Here is a 20,153-nt window from a genome sequence, read left to right on the forward strand (position 1 = left end):
ATTTATGGACGACCCCTATGTTGTTTATTAGCTTTAATTATTACCTATATGGCTTTTCGCATTATGCGTTTTACACAGTGTGTATCAGTGTGTTTTACCTCTGTGTTACTTCGCCTCTGGCGTTCTTCAATCGATACTGCATTGTTTTTTATTGCTGCTGTTATTTTCTTGTGTTGTGATTGTAAGAGTTTGATCTTGCCTAGTTTGCAGTCCTGTCGTCCTCCTTAGTCACGGTTAGTCGACGACTAAGGAGCTTTATTTTTAAGTCAAAAAAGATTTTTTTCAAAATAATCATGTAAAATGGTTAATGTGATTATTACCACCACCCACGTGGTGCACATTTTCAAAAAAAATCGCTTCACTTCACTTCATGACCACCCCCTCAGGAAGCAAAATTTAACCCGTATCCGCCCGACAGAAAGAAAAAAAATCAAATGGCTGCCATTTCGTCAATTTTCAACCGATTTGTTACATTTTTTCACCATTGCATTGTTTTGATGCCTAGTTTTAGGAAACCTATTGGTTATTTTTGAATTGTCTGGCTATCCGGAGTTATTCCGGTGAGTCACTGGGTCACATCCGGTAAAAATGACCCCAACTTCCTTTCGCCACTCAATTTCTTAGAGTAACTGCTGAAAATCTAGTTTCATTTTAACAAATTTTCATAATCTAAACCACAGTGATATTTTTAGAAGCAAATTAGGCGATGTAACCAGTTCCAGGCTGGATCCCTGCTTGGAATCTACTCCAGGGACCCTCAGGGAACCGGCCCAAGAGCGGTCAAATATTATTTTTCGTTCAAGTTTAGCAATATGGGTATCAAACTTCAACATTTTCTAATACCAGTTAGAAAACGGTCACTAGAAGATGTTTTGCGCACATTGGCCACCGGGAGGACTGATCCGGTGATCCCACGCGGAACAAGATGTCGGCCATTTTGAAAACTGTTTGCATCCCACACTGGGCGGAACGCTAGTGCTCTGGATAACCATCCTAGAGGTTTCGTATCTTCAGAGAAATGTCTTGTAACAGTTTTTACTATAATCTGGTTTTCTAATACTATAGGCATCGAAACAATGCAATGGTCAAAAAATGAAAGAAACCGGTTGAAAATTGACGAAATGGCAGCCATTTGATTTTTTTCTTTCTGTTGGGCGGATACGGGTTAATAAAACGTTATTTTTGACCATTTTGGGTGTTCAGTGTTAACGCCCTGACCGTACCAGATTGAGTGTAAATGGGATTTGGCAAAAGTTTAGACCAATCTTCAGCATAAAAGAACAGCTCTGTTGGTAACTTAGCTTTAATTAACACCTATATGGTTTCGCAATGAAATGGCAATCTCGCGTGTCATGCCTCGAACGGCGTGGAATACTTACTCGATACACACTTGGCCGAATGTGTGGATATTACATTTTCGGATGAACTTGATAGTTATCGATTGAACTTGCACTTAATCGCTTTGCTACTTTTAACCAGTGTTGATAAACTCACACTCAAAGCACACTCATGAACCGCTCCTGGGTGAGCAAAATCGCGCGCGATTCTAAATAATTTTCTCACGCGCAAGATTTTCATACAAAATCTCGCTCTCACGAGTCAAGCACCGAAATCTCATTCGCTTGTAAAACGAATTCAAATCAATTTGAACGGCATTCATTGTTGTTGTACGCTAGATTTGTTGTTGTTCTATCATACAATCCTAAAAACTTTGGTGTAAATAATAAGAACACCAAGAAATAAAGCAATGAGTAAAATCACGAGTCAACTCATGCATGATTTTTCCTGCGGTGAGTTTGGCGAGTCAAGAATCGCACGCGAAACAACTCAACCATGAGATTTGAGAATTTGAGTTTTTTACCAAAACTGCTTTTAACTCTCCAAATTTTGAATACTTTAAAATTGTTTTGATAAAACTACTTGCAGCCTTACTGATTCCAAATATTGGTGGGATTATACTCTTTTGTGTGGCAAGGCGTTCAAAATGTGCAAAAGTGATCGGACAGCAGCACGCGTGTAAATCAGAGGGGTACCGCTGTCCGGTCACTTTTGCACATTTTGATCGCCTTACCACACCCAAACCTGTGAACGAAAACATTTTGTACTTCTTATACGTAAAATTCAGCATATTAGTAGTTTCTTGTCAAAAATAGAGATCAATCCATCAACGCAAACCAAAGTTACAGACTTCCGAAGTTGGCTATTTCGTATGAAAATTGGCGTTTTGTCCGATCAACTATGTACCACACTGTACATACTAGCTGTTCACCGAAACAGCCCATAGTTGAACACCACTACTGAGGCGCAGTCTGAGCTTCTACCTATTTCTAAAGGGGGTTCTGTAGCCAGCTTGAATGACAGGACTGAAGGGAGGCTAATACTACAACACAATAGACAGTGATGATAACAGTGAGACAGCACAAACATTGTTGTTTACATGCAGGATAGTAATTAAACCTTATTGCTAGTTTTGATATTTTCGCTTAACCGTAAGTTGTATTGCTGCCTTAATAATTAATTGAAATATATAAAACTTAAGAACTAAAATTACAGGCTAAATCTTAACGCTAGATTACTCTGTTGTGAATCGGTAAGAGTACTTAACGGAGACTAAATTGTAAGTAGAGTGAATGAACTAGATTTTCGAAGCCTTTCCTAATTAAATTGAATTTCAGCTTGAGCTGATTACCACCTAAATCGGGATAAGTTTTTGCTGAGAGAACTCCGGAAATACCTTTCGCAACACTAGCTGTCCCGCCAACTTAATCTTGTCAAGTTGTGCTGGTTTGACAACTGTTGAGGTTATTGCAGCACCGCCTTCTAAATTGATTTCATTTCCATCATGCTGAATTTCTTCCCGGCACATAAAAATAAGTAATTTAACAATTTTTCTACATTTCTAGTTAATTTTCTTAAATTTTTTACTTATAAACACAGCCACTCAAAGGGACTTAAAACTCATTATTATTATTAACATAGATATAGACCAAGATTAAGACAGATATAGATTTCATTAACTTTGGAAAAATCAATAATTTTGAAAATTCTGTATTATTTATTTATTGGAATGCTAAACGGGAAAGTTACGCCACTGAAGAAACTTTTCTGTATCTTTGGGTTAAATCAAATTTGAAAAATAATAACGAGCTGTCATACTTTTTGTTGAAAGTAAAACACAACAGCTAGTTTTATATGGTTTTCAACCCAACTGCTTTTGGGATTGTCCATTAATTACGTTAGGGTTCATGGGGGAAGGGGGGTTTGAAAAATCTTACGCGCCATACAACAATATTTGGGTTCTCATATAAAAAAAAATCTTACAAGGGCGGAAGGGGGTGTCGATGGGCCCATATAGCCGAGGCGGTAAACGCACGGGTATTCAGCATGACCATGCTGAGGGTGACGGGTTCGATTCCCGGTCGGTCCAGGATCTTTTCGTAAAGGAAATTTCCTTGACTTCCTTGGGCATAGAGTATCTTCGTGCCTGCCACACGATATACGCATGCAAAATGGTCATTGGCAGAGGAAGCTCTCAGTTAATAACTGTGGAAGTGCTCATAGAACACTAAACTGAGAAGTAGGCTTTGTCCCAATGAGGACGTTACGCCAAGAAGAGAGAGAGAGAGAGGGGGTGTCGAAAAATCGTGAAAATTCCCTTACGTAATAAATGAACACCACCTTTAGAGTGTGATAAAAATAAAATGTGTTTTGAAACAGTTTTATTGCAAAACCTCTCCGAATCCATTAGCGGGAATATATTTCTAGGAAGATTTTCAAGAGGTTTTGGTGTATGAACCAGTTTTATTGGAAGTTCTATTAAATTATTCACGAAAATTTCTTGTAGTGTAGAACAGATTCTTGCTTGAATTAGCATAGACACTCACAATAAATAACTTTGCGCTCTGTTACAAATGAAACGCTATGCCAAATAGTAAAACAAGAAGAAGAAAAACCTTAACCCACAATAGTGATCGGCATATTCTAACGGATTACGTACTATAAAACAAATTGCCCAAAGAAGTATAGATACCTACTTGCTAATCACTCCTCTGGCAGCCTGGCCGGAATGACGGGGCTACTTCGTAGGAAATTGGAAAATTAATTCAATTTTATTCAATTTGTGAACCGTCACATCATTTGTCATCAGAAACATTTGCTATCGGTTCAGACGGACCTAACTAGTCATAGGCTAGGCAAATGCATGCCCAAGCGGTGGTGGCAGTCAATGATGCTGGTTGGCGCCGTTGACATCGATGGGATACCCATTCATAACCAGCCACCGTAACGGCACCGGCTGGTCGGCCGGCCAGGCCAACCGAACGGGGTGAACCGGATTGAGTTAGGATTGTCGTGTTCCGTTTAATTTACCTTACACTCGGAATAGATTAATTACGTCCTCTGTGCAAGTGTTTCGGTCACCGAGGGCACTACTCGGGGCGCTACTGATGGGAGTCCGTCTTCCGTGGCATGGACATGCTAAAAGCAGATGTCGCCGCCATGTTCGAAACAGTTGCTTTGCTTTGTACAGCTTTGTACGGAACAAGGCCCCGAACGACATCGACGACGACGACGGTAGGTACCTATACCATTTACACGGTCCAACGTGAAACTGACACATCTCATCAAGATAGATTGTAAGGCTTGACTGCTCAGTTCATGGTACTGTGTTATCGGCGCTTGTCATGTTTATGCAAAGCTAAGGGCAGTAGTAGTGTGAGGGTGGAAGTGGTAGATCCTTGCACTGTTGAGAGGAGCTAGAACCTGAACGAATGACAGTTTTAGTTTGCAGGGCCAGGACCAAGAGCAGACCATCGAAGTTATTTAAATATTTAAATTACCCTGATGAGTTGTCATGCCGTTAATGGGATATGGTCGGGGTATGGGTATAAGGTTATCGTTTCACTGCAACAGATGCTTCTGACAGCGTGAGCACTATGTAATCTTTCTTCAGGTTACAAATTCGTATTACTATAGAAGGGTTTATGAATTAAATTTGTATGAGCATTAGGTTCTGAAAGTTTTGTGTCGGTTCCTTTTAGAATTCACCTAGCAATAAAATTGAAGTCTTCAAAATATTGTGCACGAGTGATGTACATACAAATCCCGGAATGCAACTGAGGAAATTTTCAAAAATGGATTACTAATTTAACATTTTTTCTAAAGAAATTTTCAACTTAATTACAGAAAAAGTAAATCTTAAAGGTCAAATGAACTCCTGGCAGATGGTTTTGAAAATGTATCACGAGTTTCTAGGAGAACTTGAAGATAGAACGTCAGCTCAATTTTGTAAAAAAAAACAATTTTATTGTTTGAGGCCTAATCTACGTTCCAGAACTAACTGTATTGGAAGTAAGATAACTAAGAAGTCGCGGTGGGCGTAAAGTGGGTAGCATCATGTTATAGTAGTTCCGACTGTATTCCTTCGAGTAACTTATTTTTATTCCGTTATTTATAAGCATGATTTGCTCAAACATTAAGATGGATTCATGTTACTAGAGCTACCGAAATCCATAAAAAAAACTTTTCCACATTAGTTTCCCGCAAAACTTCCCGAAGTACCGAGCGAGCAGCGCAACACCACCGGTTCTTACTTGATTGAGTTATTTCCTGTTGTGAATTCTCACGTGCCTCAGCGAACGTTATCAGAACCGTTAGCCCGGACGGCGGATTGTGCAGCAGCGTCGCGGCGTAACCTTAACCCACAGCAGAGCGTTCGGGTGTTTTGTAAACTTTCGTCTAGTTGGAGCATTCCGCCGTGTTTCGACGCCAAAATAGATGCGAATCAACAACCCGTCGCCCATGCAAGTCTATAAAAGTAGGTTGGTGCACAGAAGTTTCGCTTATAATTAATTCACTTTCTTCGTACCGTGTGTAACGTCGACGTCAATTTCCCCACTGCAACGCCCAACTTGAGTAGAGTTCAAGTTTATTGCCATTGTTCTCAATGAAATACAGCGGAGCTATAGCATGTTGTTTGTTGATTGCTATCGTAGCAGTTAATGTAAGTTTAAATTCTGGCAAATGAGAGGTTAATTGCGAATGTTGTGGAAGCAATTGCGAGCTACTGTGGAGGTAACTTCTCTCCGCTGGTGTTAACGATTACGTTTTAATCAATTGCAGGCTTGGCCCAACAATAAGAGGGCAGAGGTTCGTGCTCACGTTCGCAACTGTGTGAAGAAAACCGGAGTACCTGGCAAGAATGCTCTGCGGGTGCTGAAAGGAAATTTCAACGACGACAGCGATGAAGTCAAAGTATAGTGTGTGATATTGAGAAGCTTAAGCGATATCTGATTTATTCATTTAATTCCAAAACTAGAAATTCATGAAGTGCATGTTCCAAGAAGTGGGTTTCATCAATGAGGCGGACGAGCTACTGGACAATTTACTGATAGCGAAAATAAAAGAAAACTTGGATGACGATGAAGCAGATGAGCTGATCGAAAAGTGTTCTATTGTCGGAGATGACATCAATGATACGGCGTTCCAGATCTACAAGTGCTATTACGAAAACCATGATCTACCTCCAGATATGCTAGTGTGATAATAAAAAACGTTTCTAAAATGGTCTTTTTCTTTAAGTCAGCCTCTTTTGCTGATTCTGGTATGGGGCTGTCCATAAATAAACCACGTGGTCATGTTTTTGGGACTTTTCAACCCCCCCCCCCGCGTGGTCATTAGTCCATACAATTTTTTTTATTTGTCCATACAAAATGGTCATTGGCCGAACCCCCCCCCCCCCCTCATGACCACGTGGTTTATGGACAGCCCCTATCAAATCACTGAAAAGGAAGGTTACGATGCTGTCTCTCCGGGATTTCAACCGAACTTTTTTTAATGGATTCATTACTTTTTGAAATAGCATAGCATGACATACTTGACAGAGCAAAGGCGTGGGTATTCAGGATGACCATGCTGAGGGTGATGGGTTCGATTTCCGGTTGGTCCAGGAACTTTTCGTAATGGAGATTTCCTTGACTTCCTTGGGCATACCTTCGTACCTGTCACACGATATACACATGCAAAATGGCCCTTGGCAGAGCAAGCTATGAGTTTAAAGCTGTGGAAGTGCTCAAAGAACACTAACCTAATCTAACAACTTCCAGCGGGACAGCCGGGAACACTATCGATAGTCTCAAATGTGGTCTAAGTCTATTTCCCAGCAACTGTTCATTAGGTTAGCGACAAAGCCACGGTTTAATGTGACGCATGCATGGCTTTGGTTACTTTTACATTTGACCACTTCTGACGGGACACCCAGAACCGGTCCCTACCAGGGCGGGACACTACCACTACCGTCATCTGGGGGGAAGTTGATCAGTGTGCATGGGATGCTTCAACCACTGAAAATACTAGAATAATGTATTAAAGGGAGAATTTTTGACGTTGATCAGTTTCGTGATTATGTTGAAGATTTTATAATAATTTTCATACCAATGACTTAAGGTTTAACATTCATTTCATTTATTTAGTATTACATCAAATTCAAGATAAAACTGAATCAACAATATTTCTCCATAATACACGGTTCGTGGCTGCCGCTCTCCATCCTCGGTCGCGCCCGATGCCCGTCAATTCCCCCTGGTCCGCCCATCGTGCTCTCTGCGCTCCACGCTTTCTTGTGCCAACCGGATCAGTTGCAAACACCAGCTTTGCAGGGTTGTTCTCCGGCATTCTTGCAGCATGCCCTGCCCACCGTATCCTTCCGGCTTTGGCCACCTTCTGGATGCTGGGTTCGCCGTAAACTGCAGCGAGCTCGTGGTTCATTCTTCTCCGCCACACACCGTCCTCCTGCACACCGCCGAAGATCGTCCTTAGCACGCGTCGCTCGAAAACTCCGAGTGCTTGCAGGTCCTCCTCGAGCATGGTCCATGTCTCGTGCCCGTAGAGCATTACCGGTCTTATTAGCGTTTTGTACATGGTGCATTTAATGCGTGGGTGAATCTTTTTCGACCGCAGTTTCTTCTGGAGTCCGTAGTAGGCCCGACTTCCGCTGATGATGCGCCTCCGAATTTCACGGCTCACGTTGTTGTCAGCCGTCAGTAAGGATCCGAGGTAGACGAATTCCTGCACCACCTCGAAAGTATCCCCGTCTATCGTAACATTACTACCCAGACGGATCCGGTCGTGTTCGGTTCCGCCTACCAGCATGTACTTTGTTTTAGAGGCATTCACCACCAGTCCGACCTTTGCTGCTTCGCGTTTCAGGCGGGTGTACAGCTCTGCCACCGTTCCAAATATTCTGGCAATAATGTCCATGTCGTCCGCAAAGCACACAAATTGTCCGGATTTTGTGAAAATCGTTCCCCGGCTGTTGAGCCCGGCTCGTCGCATCACACCTTCCAGAGCGATGTTGAAGAGTAGGCATGAGAGTCCATCACCTTGTCGCAGTCCCCGGCGAGATTCGAATGAACTAGATAGTTCACCCAAAACCCTTACGCAGTTTTGCACACCGTCCATCGTTGCTTTAATCAGTCTAGTCAGCTTCCCAGGAAAGCCGTTTTCGTCCATGAATCTCCATAGCTCTGCGCGGTCGATACTGTCGTATGCCGCTCTGAAGTCGATGAACAGGTGATGCGTTGGGACCTGGTATTCACGGCATTTCTGGAGGATGTGCCGTACGGTAAAGATCTGGTCCGTTGTCGACCGGCCGTCGATGAAGCCGGCTTGATAACTTCCCACGAACTCGTTTGTTTTAGGTGACAGACGACGGAAGATGATCTGAGATAGCACTTTGTAGGCAGCATTCAAAATAGTGATCGCTCTGAAGTTCTCACATTCCAAATGGTCGCCTTTCTTGTGAATGGGGCAGATTACCCCTTCCTTCCACTCCTCCGGTAGCTGTTCGGTTTCCCAGATCCTGACTATCAGCCGATGCAGACAGGTGGCCAACTTTTCTGGGCCCATCTTGATGAGTTCAGCTGCGATACCATCCTTACCAGCTGCTTTGTTGGTTTTGAGATGGTGAATGTCATCCTTAACTTCCCTCAGCGTGGGAGTTGGTTCATTTCCGTCCTCCGCTGCACTGGCGTCGTCGTTTCTTCCGTTGCCGTGGGCTCCGGTGCCTACGTTCTCCACGCCGTTCTGCTGCTGATCGAAGTGCTGCTTCCACCTTTCGATCACCTCACGTCCGTCCGTCAAGAGGCCTTTATCTTTATCCCTGCATATTTCGGCTCGCGGCACGAAGCCGTTGCGGGATGCGTTGAGCTTCTGATAGAACTTCCGTGTTTCTTGGGATCGGCACAGCAGTTTCATTTCTTCACACTCCGCTTCTTCCAGGCGGCGCTTTTTCTCCCGAAAGAGGCGGGTCTGCTGTTTCCGCTTCTGTTTGTTACGTTCCACGTTCTGTCGAGTCCCTTGCTGCAGCATTACCGCCCTCGCTGCATTCTTCTCCTCCAAAACCGTTCTGCACTCTTCGTCGAACCTTCCACGTACCCGATGGTGCTCTTGGCTGCGTCGTTGATGGCTGCTTTCACTGTACTCCAGGCTAGAGGGGCCTCATCGAGCTCGCCCTCGTCTGGCAACGTGGCCTCGAGATTCTGCGCGTATGCTGGGGCGACATCCGGTTGCTTCAGTCGCTCTAGGTTGTGCCGTGGCGATCGCCGGTACCGTACATTGTTGATGACAGAGAGTTTTGGGCGCACTTGGCCATCACCAGACAGTGGTCGGAGTCGATGTTGGCGCCACGATAGGTCCTGACGTCGATAATGTCGGAGAAGTGCCGCCCGTCAATCAGAACGTGGTCGATTTGAGATTCCGTCTGCTGTGGTGATCTCCAGGTGTAACGATAAGGGAGGCTGTGTTGGAAAAAGGTGCTACGTATTGCCATATTTTTGGAGGTGGCGAAATCAATGAGTCGTAGGCCGTTTTCGTTCGTCTGCTGGTGGGCGCTGAACATACCAATCGTCGGTCTGAATTCCTCCTCCTGGCCTACTTGAGCGTTCAAATCACCTATGATGATCTTGACGTCGTGGCTTGGGCAGCGATCGTACTCGCGTTCAAGCTGCGCGTAAAATGCGTCCTTGTCATCATCAGTACTTCCGGAGTGTGGGCTGTGCACGTTAATTATGCTGAAGTTGAAGAATCGGCCTTTGATCCTCAACCTGCACATTATTTCGTCGATCGGCCACCAACCGATCACGCGCCTCTGCATATCACCCTTCACGATGAAAGCTGTTCCCAGCTCGCGTGTGTTGCCGCAGCTCTGGTAGATGATATGATTACCTCTAAACGTTCGCACCATGGATCCTGTCCAACACACCTCCTGCAGCGCTACGATGCCGAACCCGCGGTCCTTCAGTAGATCGGCGAGTATGCGGGTGCTCCCAATGAAGTTGAGAGATCGGCAGTTCCACGTACCGAGTTTCCAATCCCAAGTCCTTTTTGTTCGCTGGGGTCGTTGCCGTTGGTCTCGGTTCGTATTATTATGTTGCTGATTTTCCGTTACAATGGTTTTTTACGGCTGGCTCGTAGGGCCTGAGCCAGCGATGCCAGATGAATTTCTGTATCGCACGTTCAAAAATCTGTATCCCATACAAAATTTGGGTGGAAAATCTGTATCCTATACAAATGAAAAATCTGTATTCCATATAAACGCAATCTGTATAGAGGTTCAAAAATCTGTATAATACAGATAAATCTGTATATATGGTATCCCTGGGCCTGACACCAACCCCCTACTTTCCGGGGGACCATAGTGCACAGTTGAGCTTAGAGTCCTTCCCTGGCACTCGGACGTAGATCAGCCGCCCCTAACATGGGGATCAGACGCTGTTGTGAGCCGCTCCTCCTGGAGAACAGGTTTAATATAAAAATTTCGATTTTTCTGGATATGTGAAAAATCTCGATGAACGACTGCCATTCATAGTATCGTGTCCCATCAACGTCTTGTATACCAGAACACTTCTATTCTCTGATTTATTGTTACACACTTGGTTCACTAACTAGACTATACTTACGGCGTGATCGATCGAGGAGACGCATGGTCCTTCTTAGCTGGCATAACAAACGCATTGTTTTTTGTAAGACGGAGAGTGTGTAGTAGAAGATGTCAAGGCCATTACTTGCGTACAGCTACAAAACAGCTACTACCTAACAATAAGATGGATTCTTCAGTTTTAAAAGGGTTATTAACACTTACCAGATTCAACTTCATTAAATTTATTGTGTTCAGTAAATCTGACACAAAAATTTCGATTTTCTCTTATTTTTTCGTCGGAATTCAACATTTCGAAAGAAGACACATATAAATTATTTAAGAAATTTAACAATTTTACAGTGAAATAAGAGTCGTCGATAAAGTTTCGTAATAAATCTGATGAGTTTGACGAATTTAATTAATTGTTTGGGTATTTTTTCATCAAATACATTTATTATTTATCACCCCTCCCCCTTAACGAGTCAACGAGCAACAAAAGAAGAAAATGAGAATTGTTCCGGCCTTACTAATTTTCCGCCAAGAGCTCGACGCATTACCCGTGTGAACACCGAAGCTCCATCATTGCAGAAGATAGAAACAGCCATCCATAGCACTAGTTTACAGCATTTTTGAACTCGGTTAGCTGATGATCATTTTTGGTGTAGAATCATGCCCTGAGTTCGAAAACGCGAAACAAAAAAAAATTACAGTAAAGCAGATTTATTTTTCAATTTTCCATACAAGGATGATGATTTGAAATTGATTTTTGTTCTATTTCACTAGTTTACAAAATAAAACGAAAGTCGTGAACTTCTATCAACGACCAAAATTTTTGAAGTATAATTTAGCACTGATTTCGAAACCGTGCTTCAAAAAATTTTAAGTAGAGCAGTTTTTGAATTTTAGTTCAATATTGAGTTTTACAATTTATAAAAATGTGAAATTTATCAAAATTCAAATATCTTGCGTTTTGTTCAACCAATTTCAAATCTTTTTCCATAAATTAAAAGCTGAGTACCATACCATTCGATCATCTGAATGCAGGTTTTGTGTCAGATTGATGAAATTCAAGATATTGGCGAGTTATAGGGACGATCTCCTTAAATTTTAGCCAAATTTCCAAAAATATATGAAGAAATGTATTTTTTTTCAATAAGAAAAAAACAATCTAAAAATTCTTTCTTGACGTTAATTTGACATATTATATGTAGGCGAGTTACAGTAAAAAAATCAGCCCAATCGGAGCATTCATTACGGAGAATGAGATGTGTGAAGTGAGCGACGTTGCTTAAAAATAGAACAAAAATCGATTTCAAATCAACAACCTTGTATGGAAAGTCGAAAAAATTTCAGCTCTACTGTAATTTTTTTCCTTCGCGTTTTCGAGCTCAGGGCATGATTCTACACCAAAAGTGATCATCAGCTTACCGAGTTCAAAAATGCTGTAAACTAGTGTTTTAAGCAAAGTCGCTCACTTCACACATCTCATTCTTCGTAATCAATGCTCCGATTGAGCTGATTTTTTTATTGTAACTCGCCTACATATGATATGTCTAATGAACGTTGCGAAAGAATTGATTTTTTCTCATTGAAAAAAAAAAATACATGTCTTCATATATTTTTGGTAATTTTGCTAAAATTTAAGGAGATTGCCCCTAAAACTCGTCAATATCTTGAATTTCATCAATCTGAAGCAAAACCTGCATTCAGATAATCGGATGGTATTATATTCAGCTTTTAATTTATGGAAAAGATTTAAAATTGGTTCAACAAAACGCAAGATATTTGAATTTTAACAAATTGCATATTTTAAAAACTTGTAGCTCAATATTGAGCTAAAACTGTTCCACTTTAAATTTTTTGAGGCGCGGTTTAGAAATCAGCGCTAATTTGTGCTTCAAAAATGTTGGTCGTTGACAGAAGTTCACGACTTTCGTTTTATTTTGTAAACGGAATTCAAAGAGTGCTTTGAATTAGCTTTCAACCGTATAAACCATATGTGAGGAGCCGAAAATCCTGAGAAGATCCTCAGGTTGTCCTCAACGGGTTGCATCATAAACTTCTCTTGAGATTTCCTCAGGGATTCTTTCAGAATGTTTTCCCTTCAGTAATCCCTTATTAGATTATTTTATGAATTTCTTCAGAAAACAGTTCAGGATTGGGGTCTCTGATCACGGCAAAAGTTTTTTTGTTGAACAGTGTTATAACAGTTGCTGGTGTTTTGAGCACTTTTTCGCTATAACTCAGTCAACTCCAAAACAATTGGCTTGAAATGTTGTACACGACTAGACACACATATCTGTTCATATGTATCTCACCAAGTTTCAAAAATTGTGTCAATTGTTTCAACATTGAATGAGTTACAGCAGAAAAGTGCCCAAAATATAAGCCTTGTCGAGATGGTTCCATTTCCCTAAATGTCTATTACAACCTTGTTTCGATATTTCTAGACCTCTTAGAATTCAGCAAACTAATTAGTTAGTTCGGAAAAAGCATATTTTACCCGGCGCAACACATATTGCAAATTACTGCTCAACAAAGCTAAAAATACATCGGCATAAATTCTAACGGACGTTCATTCGTTAGACGTCACACCTTTTTGCATGTTCACAACTCCAACGTGATTAACTCGAACTGCAAGAAAGCTAAAAACCGCTCGTAGCATTACTGGTATGGTGGTAACAATAGCTATGCCATAAGTGAATTTATAAATATCGCCTCCTCACAAGGCAGGCTTGTTTTTCTTCAGTTTCGTTACAGGTCTAAGGTTCTCTCAAACTGGTGCGATCGAAATTGTACGTTATCGCATGACTACTTTTCAGGTTGAGCCCGGTATGACACTAAAACGGCATTGCTACACATTGTTTATGACCAGTATGATAAATCCTTAAATGATAGTTTACCTGCATGCCACTGGCATTGCGTGACGTTGTTAACCACACACTGCTGTCGCTGGAAGAACCTACATATGGGTAAAATTTAAATATGGCCGGCTCGTATCAGGAGTAAACACGCGTCAAAAGAACCAATAAATCCTGCCAACAACATAAACATGGGTTGACCTATACAGCCCTAGGGCAGCTTTAAATGGATACTGCGCAGACCATGAGAATTCTCATTAATTAGGGCTATCAAAAGAACGATTCCCGCTTGATTGCATGCTTTGTTATGACGGTAATTGAGTTGTATTTCGATGTGAGCACTTTCACGAATTCACGCCACAAATGAGGAGCTATAGATTTGAATATTCACACCACACTACTCATAGATTTTCGCGATGATTGTAGAAACACTCGTACATATGGAAAGCTGTGTCACATGCATTTTTCTCCTTCGTGGAACAATTCGAAAGCACCATTTCAACCTTCTCCCGATCGAAATCACCGGACAGGGTATCGGCGATTTTCTCCATGTGCAGATTTCCCTTGCTGTCCATAAATCCTTCCTTTTCGAAGAAACACCGAATGAAGCACTTTGATCGTTTGTCGTTTGCCGAAAAGTCTCCCACTCGCAACTGGGCCACCGATGCTGGATTGACTCCAGTTTCAGCGACGCACTCGATGGCGTAGATATCTCCCTGGTGGCGCTGTTGCAGTGTAAAAGCCTGTGCGGGAAACAGATGATTGGCTTGCGTTAGGCAACGGTTCTAATGGGGTTTCAGCACTTTAAAACGGCTAAATACCTTGATTTGCATAACAGCAATTGTTACGCTGAGAATAGCAACCGCAAATTTCAACATTGTTCTGTAAGATAACTTCTTATTGAAGACGATTTGAGGAGAACTGTATATTGACTGGCAGATTCAACTTTCCGGTTGGCTATATTTATAATCATCAGTTGTGGGTGGTACGGGAAATTTGATGCAAATTTTGACCTTTGCTCCAGCGGTTGCGTGAAATGCTTAAAGCGTTGATATAATTGTTTCCGTAGATTATTTCCGGTTTAAGATGTATAGTGTACACAGATGTAAGCGTAAACTAGATGAACTTAGGGAGATACATTGTGAAGCCTAATTTTAAATTTGTATGCAGTTTTGAGAGACTCAAATCTTGGAAAGAATCTTGGAATAATTGGATCGAATCTTGATATTACAGTGCCTAGCAATAATCAAAACATCAGATGCGTTAGTTCAGTGAGATTAGTACTATTGAACACCTGAGTTATGTGGAATACTGTGAAGGTTACCCAAGCATCAAGTCACATAGCGCAGTTTTTTGGTTGCACATGAGCTATTAGTTATGTTATGCTAACCTTATGTTAGAATTACTTGACTTTGCCTCGTGTGTAACCAAAAAACTGAGCTGCGTGACTCTTTTGAAATATGTGCCCAAGCAACGTACGATGATTCGCCAAATACTGGACAGATCCTTAACGGCAAAATGTTATTGCGACCATAACAAATTACAAATGCTCCATAGAAAATCAAAAAGCGCTCCCTAAAGAATGAACATATGTTCCATGAAAATATGCAATGTATGGGTAAACATAATTGAAAACGTTCCATACTTTATAGAATATGTATCGGTGAAACATGAAATTTTCTCATTAAAAGTGCAATTTTGTACCAATAAATAATACTGAAATGCTCCATACTAAAACACAAATGCTCCATAATAAAATGCAAATGCTCCATAGAAAATTAAAATTGTATCCATAGTAAATTGAATATTGCTCCATAGAAAAATTCAATTGCACCATAAAAAATCGAAATTGCACCATAGAAAATAGATTAATGCTCCATAAGTATCAACAAACGCACCATATAAAATATGATTTGCTCCATAAAAAATTGAAAATTCTCCATAACTTTAAACATCTGCACCACTAAAGTAGTGCTACGTAAAGCAGTTCACCACTGCCGAATTTAAATTACGACAATATGCTATCTATGGAGAGTTTTCAATTTTTCATGGAGCAATTCATATTTTGTATGGTGCAATTTGATAATACTTATGGAGCATTTATCTATTTTCTATGGTGCAATTTCAACTTTTTATGGAGCAATTTAATTTTTCTATGGAGCAATATTCAATTTACTATGGGTACAATATTAATTTTCCATGGAGCATTTGCATTTTATTATGGAGCATTTGTGTTTTAGTATGGAGCATTTCAGTATTATTTATTGGTACAAAATTGCACTTTTAATGAGAAAATTTTATGTTTTACCGGTACATTTTCTATAAAGTATGGGACGTTTTCAATTATTTATGGGTAACATTGTACATTTTCATGGAACATATGTTTTTTGTCTATGGAGCGCTTTTTGATTTTCTATGGAGCGTTTCTGTTTGTTTATGGGTGCAATAAATAGGCTGCCATCCTTAACTGCATAGTTAGTGGCAGATTTGTTTGTAGCTTTTACTTACAGTGGATAAGCGATTGATAAGGGTGTTCCAGTGTCACCCTTTGAAAACTACGGGAAAAGGCTTCGAATCTGGTCAAAACAGCTTTTTCGCTTTATCTTATTTGTTTCAATTTTCTCATCAAAGTCGACAATGAATAACTTTTAGAGCTTCTAAGAACGCACATTTTCGTTGCTTCGTCATTCCGTTCAAAAGATATTTATGATTTTCTAAAAAAAAATGCATTGCACTCAACATTTTTATAGGGTATCTCAAGTAACAATTCCATCGCTGATTTGTTTGATTTTTATTAGGGTTTTATCACAGCGATAATCAAAATTCACAGTTGTATGACTACTTTTATGAAAACCATTGGTGAAATATTTTATAGTACACTTTAAGATATTCATAAAGCCAGAATATAAGAGTAAACAAAACTCTCCGACATGTAAATCTTCTGGCATTCATTATTACCACAATTAAACTGTTCAAACTCTCAACAGATGGCGATCCGTTCGATTAGTAACGACATCTGTTGGTGGAAATGCATAAACAACGACACTGCTAGGTTTATCGCGGTCAGCATAAAAGTAAACTTGCTTTCGTTTTATTTTAGCTACTTTTGGTCGTTGCCATATTGAAGAATTTTTTTATGCTTCAATCACTTAATCTAATTTACAGCTCTTTTGTCCACTAGGGCACTGCGTGAGCGAATCTAATTGGAAGCTGTACTTACAATTTGTACAGCGCCCAAATGTATTCTGTTCTAATTCTACTACATCCAACTGGTGGCCGTTGCGCTGCTTTCACTGTCTACCCTATCATGGTAGAATGCTGAGCACGAGCAAGCTGATGTGTTTCCAGTCCAATTGGAGGTCCATTATGAGTTGCCGTTCGCCGTTGTCCAAGTATCCGGGTCCATATGAGCCATTGGCTCAGAAGGGGGTCAGTGTCAGCTGCTTTCAGGGGGAAAGAGCAACTGATGAATGTGCCGGAGCTGGAATAGAACCCATGACCATCTGCTTATGAAGCAAACGTGTAACCACCACGCCACGGGCCCCGGCATATTGAAGAATTAGTTGACGTGAATTGAAAAGAGTTAATTTTGCTCAAATAAGGAATGAATTGATAGTTTGCTGCCGTTTCCATAACATGCTCACATAAATAAACTCTTTCAGCTGAGTTTTCTTGCGATTCGAGATAGTTTTACTAATTGACAAATTGATTTATTTCATTCCAAGATGATAATATGCATTATTTTTGAAGCGCGTTATTTTTATGTTTCTGCAACTCCAATATTCATGGTAAAACTGAATGCGCATAAACCTACCACCACAATAACTACTAAAATATTACTTTGAAATGATCGGTTTTTACTTACGAATGATGTGTGCTCCTGAACTTTACGTGCCATCGAAGAAACTTTTCTGCATCTTGAGGTGTCATAGTTTTTGTTAAAAAAAAACAACAACAATCATCATAACCTGTTTTCGCGTATGAAAAATTTTTGAATAAAGTTTTAAAACAGTTTTATTACTACTCTTATTGTGGTTTGTAAAACCTCTCCGAAAGTGGTCCACTTAGCCGGAAGATGCTCTTAAAGAGGTTATCAAGAGGTTTTGATGTATAAATCAGTTGTATTGCAAGTTTTACAAAACTGGTCATGAAGGTCTCTTATAGAGCAGAACAAAACTTAAAATGTTTTTGGGAAATGTACCATACCTTGGCCTAACATGCAAGCCGCATTGAAAATTTTGACCACAACTCGTCAATTAATAGCACTATAAATGATATGTTGACCCTATCACGGACTCTCGGCAATGCATGTTTTACCAATTGGAAGTTAACTAACGTAAAGTTTCAAGAACTTACTTAATTACGTTAAAAAATTCGATGGGATGGAATGCAACATTAGTCTACACGGTACAAAAATTGACCTATTCGTGGATACAACGTTAGCCCATCGCTTTCCAAGCGCTAGAACCACTTACCGTATTACCCCGCTAATACGACACCGACTGTTGTCGTATAACCGGGGTAAACTTTTAATTCGACAAACTGATCACCCTACACTACCATGCTCATTAAAATTTGGCAACTCTATTTTTGTTTTGTTTTGATTTCCGGATTTGTTATGAACCATAATTTCATTAAATATTGCGGTGGCGCAAATGAAAAGCTCTTTCTTTCTACGATTGTTACCATCCTCAGTTCATTCCGGTTGGTCTCCAGGTGGTTTGGGTGTTGAATAGCACCAACTCAGAACTTCCGAAATTTGCGGCTGCAAGAGGAGTTGCTGCGGGTGCGAGTATAAGTACAATATCAAACTGTTTTGCATTTACAGTGTACATTGCTGTGACATTTAAACACTTTTTAATTCGACATGTGTCGTATAAGCGGGGTACGAATTAAAAAGTGTCGTATTAAAACGTGTCGAACCAGAGGGGTAAGACGGTATTATATCATTTTTTCAATATTTCTGCTGAAGTTTTATCACTATTTGTTCACCAACCTTACTTTCAAATTACATTTTTAAGGCAAATTTTCAAAAAAAAATAACCTATAAAAAAAATCACTCAATTTAAGTACTTTTTAAATTTGGTAACGAAAACAACGCTTATTGTGTTAGATTTTTACAGTCATCGCACACAAAATCTTTTTTCCTGTTTGCCATTTCTGGTTCATACTCAAGCAATGTTGTTGATGTCACTTTTACTGATGGGCCAAGATTTGGGTACACTTTATTTGTAAAATAGTTATTATTCGTTGAAAACAAATATACAAGTTCAAAATAGCGTCTTGTCTTTGACCGTCGCATCAAATGTTCAGTGCTACAGCGCATATTTCGATTTGTAATCAATAGCAGTTACACTATCTACACTCGATTGAAGCATTCCTATATAAGTTTAAACTATGCGCCGCGTTCAGTGTATTTTTGTGTGGAATAGATGTCCTCCCTAGTGGGGTGGAGACGCGCGATAGAATTTTATTTTTTTAGCATGTTTTCGCGAGGAAAACGGCGGTTTTTGAAAATTGATCTTTTAGTAATTTGAGGCAGCGGCGGCGGCGACGCCGGTGTCACTCCGTTTGCCCTATTCGGCGGCGGCGGCGGCGGCGTAATCGGCGTGAGCTTGTTTTTTAGTCGTTAAAAAACCGTCAATACAAAATAATTTGCTTTCTGTAATCAAAAACAACTTTCTTCTACTTTACAAGATTTTCGCAATAGAATTTTTAGAGAATCCTTTATTGAAAAAATCCTTTAGGTAAATAGCAATTCATAAAGTCGCACGTCTCTTCAAAGGATATTATTTTCTAAAAATCATTTTAGACCTGTGTTGCCATGGCAAAATCTGAGCTGGTTACTCAATTAAGATTTTCATATTCCAGTGCCCCATATACTGGTATGCCCCTAAGGAAATTTCTTTATAACTGTACCGTATTTACATTGTTTGGATGATTTTTCCTAATCAGGACGATAATTCTTTAAATTAGAATTTCTTCAACTCCTTGAGAAATTCAGATTTCTGATTTTTTTTTGGAGTTCCTCGAGAGGTTCTAAATAATTTTCTCAATATGTTCCAATTAGCCTCTCTTCATGAATTCCTTCAGGGATTGTTTTAGGCGTTCTTCAGGAATTTCTCCAGAAAACTTTCAAGAGATTAGATCATAAACGTCTCTTGGAATTTATAACCTTTCTTCAGAAATTCTTTCAGAAGTTTTCCGGGAAACGTTCAGAGATTCTTTCTAGGAGCTCCTTCAGAAATCACTTCATTTATTTCTTGGAGTTTCTCTAGGAATATTCCAAGAATTCACATCATTGTCGAGTTGTAATGGTATTGCCTCAGGGATTCCTGAAAAAATATATTTTACGAAATTTCTTTTGATGTTTGCTT

The 20,153-nt window shown here is 40.2% G+C and overlaps 2 protein-coding genes across 2 annotated transcripts; one reads left to right on the forward strand and one right to left on the reverse strand.

Moving 5' to 3' along the window:
- Window positions 1-3,995: 3,995 nt before the first annotated feature.
- Window positions 3,996-6,604, forward strand: LOC109416739 (general odorant-binding protein 56d). Its single transcript, XM_019690789.3, has 3 exons — window positions 3,996-6,001; window positions 6,121-6,252; window positions 6,317-6,604. The coding sequence occupies exons 1-3, from the start codon at window positions 5,945-5,947 to the stop codon at window positions 6,539-6,541; spliced, it is 414 nt and encodes a 137-aa protein (XP_019546334.3). The 5' UTR covers window positions 3,996-5,944; the 3' UTR covers window positions 6,542-6,604.
- Window positions 6,605-13,084: 6,480 nt separating this feature from the next.
- On the reverse strand, window positions 13,085-14,784 carry LOC109416740 (general odorant-binding protein 56d). Its single transcript, XM_019690791.3, has 2 exons — window positions 14,598-14,784; window positions 13,085-14,519 (listed from the first exon to the last, which is right to left on the reverse strand). The coding sequence occupies exons 1-2, from the start codon at window positions 14,652-14,654 to the stop codon at window positions 14,178-14,180; spliced, it is 399 nt and encodes a 132-aa protein (XP_019546336.2). The 5' UTR covers window positions 14,655-14,784; the 3' UTR covers window positions 13,085-14,177.
- Window positions 14,785-20,153: the final 5,369 nt, after the last annotated feature.

The sequence above is a fragment of the Aedes albopictus genome, chromosome 3, assembly GCF_035046485.1.
Source record: "Aedes albopictus strain Foshan chromosome 3, AalbF5, whole genome shotgun sequence".
Lineage (NCBI taxonomy): Eukaryota > Metazoa > Arthropoda > Insecta > Diptera > Culicidae > Aedes > Aedes albopictus.